This window comes from Lipotes vexillifer, unplaced genomic scaffold (assembly GCF_000442215.2).
Source record: "Lipotes vexillifer unplaced genomic scaffold, Lipotes_vexillifer_v1.1 scaffold951, whole genome shotgun sequence".
NCBI classification, from domain to species: Eukaryota; Metazoa; Chordata; class Mammalia; order Artiodactyla; family Lipotidae; genus Lipotes; species Lipotes vexillifer.
In genome coordinates, this window is record NW_006793664.1 from 2,142,943 (window position 1) to 2,149,691 (window position 6,749).

At 35.5% G+C, this 6,749-nt stretch overlaps 1 protein-coding gene across 9 annotated transcripts in view; it reads right to left on the minus strand.

The window, feature by feature from the left end:
* The window catches only part of SORBS2 (sorbin and SH3 domain containing 2), a 322,092-nt gene that overhangs the window by 83,117 nt on the left and 232,226 nt on the right, over nucleotides 1–6,749 (minus strand). For 6 of the 9 annotated variants that reach the window (XM_007466541.1, XM_007466539.1, XM_007466547.1 and 3 more), the window contains 2 exons: nucleotides 4,277–4,303; nucleotides 3,911–4,035 (listed from right to left, as the gene is read on the minus strand). Coding sequence is in view for 8 of the 9 variants with exons in the window: in XM_007466539.1 (XP_007466601.1) it covers nucleotides 3,911–4,035; nucleotides 4,277–4,303 (152 nt within the window). In the remaining variant the exon portion in view is untranslated. Of the gene's footprint in view, nucleotides 1–2,454; nucleotides 3,097–3,910; nucleotides 4,036–4,276; nucleotides 4,304–6,749 lie in introns of those variants that run through there. The other 3 variants (XM_007466543.1, XM_007466546.1, XM_007466544.1) reach the window with 3 other exon arrangements.

Below are 6,749 nucleotides of genomic sequence, written 5' to 3' on the forward strand. Positions count from 1 at the left end.
TCTTTCCCTTACCTCCAACATGCAATCTGTCAGGAAGTCCTATTTACTCTACTTTCAAAATACATTGAGAATTCGATTTCTCAACACCTCCACTGTTTCCACCCTGCTCGGAGCCACCGCCATTTTTCACTTAAGTTGTTGCCATAGCCGCCTACCTACCTGGCCTGCCGACTCTCCTTCTTGCCCTACTATAGTTTGCTCTCCACTGAGCTGCCAGAATGATTCTGTTAGAAGATAAGTCAAATGATGACAGCCATAGCCTTAAAATCCCCCAATGACTCCCATCTATATTGAGAGTAAAAGTTGAAATCCTTGCAATGGCTTCTAGGAGCATCTGGCCTCTGGCCTCTGTTACCTCTGACTTAACTTCCTCTTACCTATGCCTCACATAATTCCTCTCATTCCCTATGACTCCCTTGCTGGTCCTTGAGCAGCCCCAGAGTGCTTCAGCCTTAAAGCCTTTACACTAGATATTCCCTCTGCCTGGAATGTTCTTCCCCCTTCAAAGCTGTTCTATCTACTGCATGAAGACTCTTTGACTATCCTATTTAACATGGACTCTGCTCCCCACATCCCTGCTCAGTGCTGCTTAGTTTATTTACATAATCTCCTTCTAATGTATGTAGTAATCTACTTATCTAAGTTTTTATTAATATTTGTCCCCTCTACCCCCGACAAGACTTTAATCATCAATGGTTTCAAATGCAGCTCTGTGACTAGAACAGATGACGCATGCCCAATAAATATTTGTTGAATGAATAAAAGTGACAGCATCTCAGATCTTAACTTGTGGCTCATGGTGATTCCCTGAGGATTGTATAATGAAACCAACTGTCTCCGGTCAGCCTGGACGGTGACAAAGCCATAGGGAAGAAAGTTATCAACTTAAGTTTCCAAACATAATACAATGATTTAGAAGAACCAAACTATGTCAGATGAGTGAACTGAGCTGTGAATGTGGTAGCATTTGCTCTGATCGCTCCTACACCTGCTTCCAGGGACACGTCCTGGGACACAAGTAAGTCTGTTGTCTGACACTAGCCCAGCCGTGTCTGTGGTGTCTCAGCTTGACTTTGCTCCCTACCTCATGGGATTGTGGAAGTTATTAATAAATGTGAACAAGTTGGAACGGCATCTGCATATAGTAAACTCTTAGTATTTGTTAGCTGCTATTGTTATTATTTCATAAGGGCTTTTAGAAAATGCTACCTTTATTCAAAGAATTTACTCTAATGAATGAATTTTGCATATCATGATTAGCTGATGAAGGAAATGTTTTATTAGAGGTATAGAAATACCCACTTGTCTTTTTAATCATCTAAGCTTAAGGTTTCTGCTTTATGGGTGCAGCGGTGGGGAGAGGATTTTGGTGTCAATCAGATGCCTGTTGAAGATTTTCTATAAAGCTTAAAAATATATCTCTTCGAGGATATGTCTTGAATGATCTTTAATAGCACAGCTACAGGAAATAGTATTATACAAATTATTTACTCAGGTATGAGTGTTTTCTAGACTCCCACTACTGCTGCAGTTGCTAGTGTATCTTTATAAATGGCTACCATTTACACAGGGCTTGCTCTGTCCTAAGTAATTTACCTCTACTATTTCCCTACTCTAATCACAACCTAAGAATTAAGGATTAATTAATATTCTCATTTCTTTGTTCAGACTCACAGAGTAGTTAGGATGGTTGCCTCATCACATAGCCAGTGATAGAGCTTGGATTGAAATCTACAGTTTATTGTTAAAGCTTATTCTCTTAATATTACATCATTTTGTGGAAAAGCCAAGAAGACAAACACATTTCTCTTCTAACTAGATTAATAAATATCAGCAGAATGACACTATGGGAGAATTTTACGTATAAGCAAATAAAGATTTACTTCTTAATAGTCTGAGTACTAAAGATTGATTAGTATACTTTCTGAAATTGTAAACTTAAAAAGGTAAAAATTGATCAAGTTTCAATGAAAATGAATATTGAACTACAAGAAAATAAACTCTTGTGGAATTAAGATGAATGTTTCTTGCCAAAGTGAATTATAATGGACAATTATTTTAAGAGATTTTACACATGTAAATAAAGTACGATCTAGGTACTCAAAGGTCTGGCATGAAAAATATTTCTTTAAAACTTAAAAGTACTTTGCAGTCTTAAGTGATAACCAATCATCAGTGATTTCTAATAAATACCTAAAAGGAAGAGACTGTTAAAACATTTTATTTCTGGATAAAAGATCTGTAGATATATATATTTTTTATGTAGATTTTTTTTAATTAAAAAATACCTAGAAACTTATCGATGAATTTAGTATGGTTTTAAATAGGAAGATGGTTTCTTTCTCCTTTCCTGATTGCAAACTAACAAAGCATTGGATTATAGAAGAAGCCCAAACCAAAGGAGTTAGGGTCTCTACAGAATGCTCTAAGAAGAGATTGGAAAGTGTAAGGTACCACTTGGCAGTCTGAGGACTGAGGGGCCGCAGCAACTGCAGGTTTTTGTCTCTCTGGCTGAAGAGGTATCTTTGCAGTCTCTGGAGAAAGCTCAGATGGCTGTTTGTGGCTTTCAGGATCGTGTCCTGAAAGGGGAGCTATCTGAATGGAAAGAGATGCTGTGTGTATCGCAGGCACTGGGTTAGCGGGTGGTGAGCAAGGCCTTTTGCGAAATGATGGTACTTCAACAGATTTGCAAAACTGTGGAGGATTAAAGGGGAGGCTACTTCCTGGATCCTGGTTATGGATTAGTTTCAATGTAGAGATTCTCCGAGTCTGAGAATCTTGCGTGTAGTCCTCTTGTAGAAATGGGGTACTCATGTCAGCTTTTGGTGGGGGACCTGTGCTGGAAGGTGGTGGTAGTGGATTAGTGATTTTTTGTGTATATGACACAGTTGTGTTAGATTCTTCAGAATATACAATTGTCTGGCTGGACTCATCATTAGAATACATAGTTCCCTGAAGAGGTGTTTTGTTAGTAAAGAATTCTGTACAGGAGGGAATTTGTGTGTTAGTTACTAATTGGTCTAAAATGTCACCCTTTGTGTGACTGGTTATCAAGGAGCTACAAAAGCTCTCTTTTCTGGGTGGTGGAAGGGGTGCCTGGATTATCAAAACATCCGGAGAAAGAAACAATGTTGAAGGAAAAACAGAGAGAAAGTCAAAGTTAATCATTAAACCAGTGTTAACTCTACCCTTAAAGTAAAGCAATGTGATACCTTCTTATTATGCTATACATTTTGATGGCCAGATTGAATGATCATTTTTCCTTTGTTTAGAATATGTTTTAATTTATTATCAATAGTTGCCCTCTGGAGGAAAATAGTTTTATAGAGAATAGAGAATACATTATAAAGTTTGTCTCCATCTACATTCTGGGAAATTAGGTTAAAAGTGAACATATGTTCTCTTGGCATATTTTTAGACCTTGAGGTATATATATATATATATATATATATATATATATATATATAGTATTTACTCACATTGTTTTGGTAACACTTTTCACGCCTGTAACACAATTTTACTAATATCTCCAACACAGAGTTTCTTTAGTTAATATAATGAGCAGTTGTATAACTCATATTTATTGAGTAAATAATATATTGCTGACCTCATAACTTTGAAATCCAAATCATCAGCTGACAGTTTTTTGAGAATTAGAAAATATCCTAAAAATTATGTCAGAAACTGACCTGCTTTCATCAGCTGAATTAGAAAAAATATTCAGAAACCTGTTTTGAACTTAAGACTTGTCTTCCATGTTGTAAATACAAGTCAATACGAATACAAAAGCAAAACCATATCAAAAATGAAACATATCAAAATATGCATGTTACTAGAAAAGAGGCTCTAGAGCAGTGGCCTAATAGCCATGCTTTAAAATAACACAGTAGACAGCAGTGTGCAAGATTACCTGAGCTGGTGATTTTTTTTCTTGTAGATTTGGTCGAACGCTTCTAAAACCTTTTGCTGCAAGAGAGGAATATGTAGCATCTCCATTCAGTGTCTCTTGATTTCGATCATTGTAACATCTCCAAGCTTTTATTAAGGGAAAGCAAATCGGATACAAAAATATCTACATTCACTTTTAACATTTTTTAAATAGAATTTATTTTTTATTTCCAAAATGGAAGTTTTCTTCTTTCTTTCTTAAAAGTTTAATATGCATAAATGTATATGCAGTTTAAGTTTACGGTAGGATTAACAATGTGGCTATAAATATGTTTTTTAAAAAACTCACAACAAATGTAGTGGTTATTCAGAACAGTTTTTTTTGTACCTGAGTCCGGTGACTGAGAATCACGCCCTAAAAGAAAAAGAAATGTTGAAATTAATACTCTGGTAAAAGAAACGAACAGTCGCGTAAAGATCATTTGGCCAAGAGCTACATGTATTTTTTGGCAAATGTTATCTCAGTTCTAAAACTCTGGGTACATCAAATAAACTAATGGAAGTTTGTGCATTTATTTTTACTCCAATTAGAATGTAATTCATTAAATATCTATAATATATAATTAACACATATATCAAACACTGATTTTTCCCTCAGTAATATTGCAGCCATTCAATTTTATCTTATTATTTCTTAAGCTGGATGATTTTCTAAATATCAAATTAAAGGATCAAATGGTTTGTAAACAATGAATGCTTCTCCCAGCAGTGAATCAAACCACCAGATCCTTAGCTTTCAATGCCATCGATTTTTTGTAGTTTGCGGGGTTTTTTACCTTAAGAAAGTGTAAATACCCTAACATATTATGTGATATTTTCAAATCATTCTCTAGACTTTGAATTTTCTTCTTATTGCCATTTGAGTCATTTTATATTCAATTCTGAAAGAGCTGTTACAAGATATTCCATTGTCTTGCAGTAAGCATTTCAGTACTGATAAATTGCTTTTGATAATGCAGTTGGGAAGTGGCTCAATGACATATTTACGCTCAGTTTTATTGGAATTATACATTCAAGTATCTCCTATAACTTATGAACAATTTTAGGTAATCAATTTATGTTGCTTGGCTCTATTATAACACATGGCCAACTTCACCTAGAATCATAAAGCCTTAATTTTGGAAAGGATCTTAGGGGTCATTCAGCCTAACCTTCTGTCCAGGTCCTAGATTCCTTCTGCATAATGGTTTCCCTGAAACCATTATTAATTGCTGTTATTTCAGTGCCTAATAGAACATGAAAGTTGCGTGTAAAAAGGACTCTCTGTTTTCTTTCTAATGCTTAAGGAATAGTTATTTTGAAATCTAAATACATAAATTTGGAATGATAAATATTAGTTGAGAAATACAAGACTTTGATTTTTAGATAAAATATTTATAATAGATTCTTGCCAAATCAAAAGAAGAAAAATAAGTGTGAATTGGTACAGAGTCCATTAGAATGACTCCAGCTTAGGTGAGTTAGAGGAGACTAATAAATCTTCATTCTTTATGATAGTTGCTAATTTAGTATGGACTTATCTCCAATGAACTCAAAATCAGAGTAATAAAATGGGTACCATGAAGTAAAAATAACTTTGAAAAGTTATACATGAAATATTTATTAGACTTTACTTCTAGGATTTGATGGAAGCAGAAATGATTGAAATTCTCAAGCACTTAAGTGATGATGAGGACGCTCTATAAAGAAAGCAAACACAGTGTAGCAATACAGAGTGATCAGAGGTCTGCTTTGGGGCACCCAAGGAGAGCAATTTAATAACCACCTGGGTGCCACATACTGTTTGTGGACAAGGAACAAGTTTTGGGATTCGGGGATGTGGCAATGAAAAGAGAAGCAGCATTAATAATAATTATTATTACTTATAGTATAATTATTTGCTTGAGAATAGGGAGTTAATTTTACTCTTGGTTTGATAAAACTGAGCTTATAAACAAGGGTACGTGCTGGGGATAGATGTGATAGAAGCCAGATGCTTGGAGGTGTGAGAGGTGTAGACTTGGTGAGGAAGAGGAGGGTATATTGAGCAGACTTGAAGGACACTTGAAATAAACTTCCTGTAATTGACAGTTTGTAGAGGGCCAGCTTTGTTTCTTCTTACTGGTCACCATATTGGAGGTTATGGAACCTTCAGTGGGATAAACATTAGGTGCAAGAATCAGAGGATAGTCACTCTAGGCTCAACTAGGGTCTATCCCTTCCCCCTCCTACCAGGCCCAAGTATCTCCTAATGAAACTGTACCTATGCTACAGGAAATATGAGATATTAATAATGGTGAGCTCTATGGAAAAGCCCTGCTTTACACTGTAGACACAAGTGTGTAGAATTATGAGAAAGGAGAAAGGATAAAAATGGCCATGTATCAAAACTTCAGGACAAAACCATATTTTAATGAAGCTTACATTAATGATTAAAATCCTAGATCCATGTCAAGTAAAGAGAATAAAGTTTTTTTTTAAGGGTTGGGCCAATAAATGACTTGGCAAATGCATGGAGAAAATGGTTTTGATCAATATCATGAACACTATTCATGACCATTCACTTGTGAAAAAAACAGAACTAGAATTCTAGGGATCAGAGCCCTTAATTTCTAGTATTCTTTAGTGGGTAGTCATTGCTTCTTTGAAAATTTAAGAATGAGGAAATGGGACAGATTTATTGTTCCCTGGCTGCTCTGCATGTGAAAATCAATAGAGTCTTTGAGAACTAAGAACTATAACTGCTCTTCACTCTTACAATGAGCACTCCCTGCGTCCTGGCAGAAGGTAGGGAACACCTGTCAGAGAAGTTGTCAAGGCAT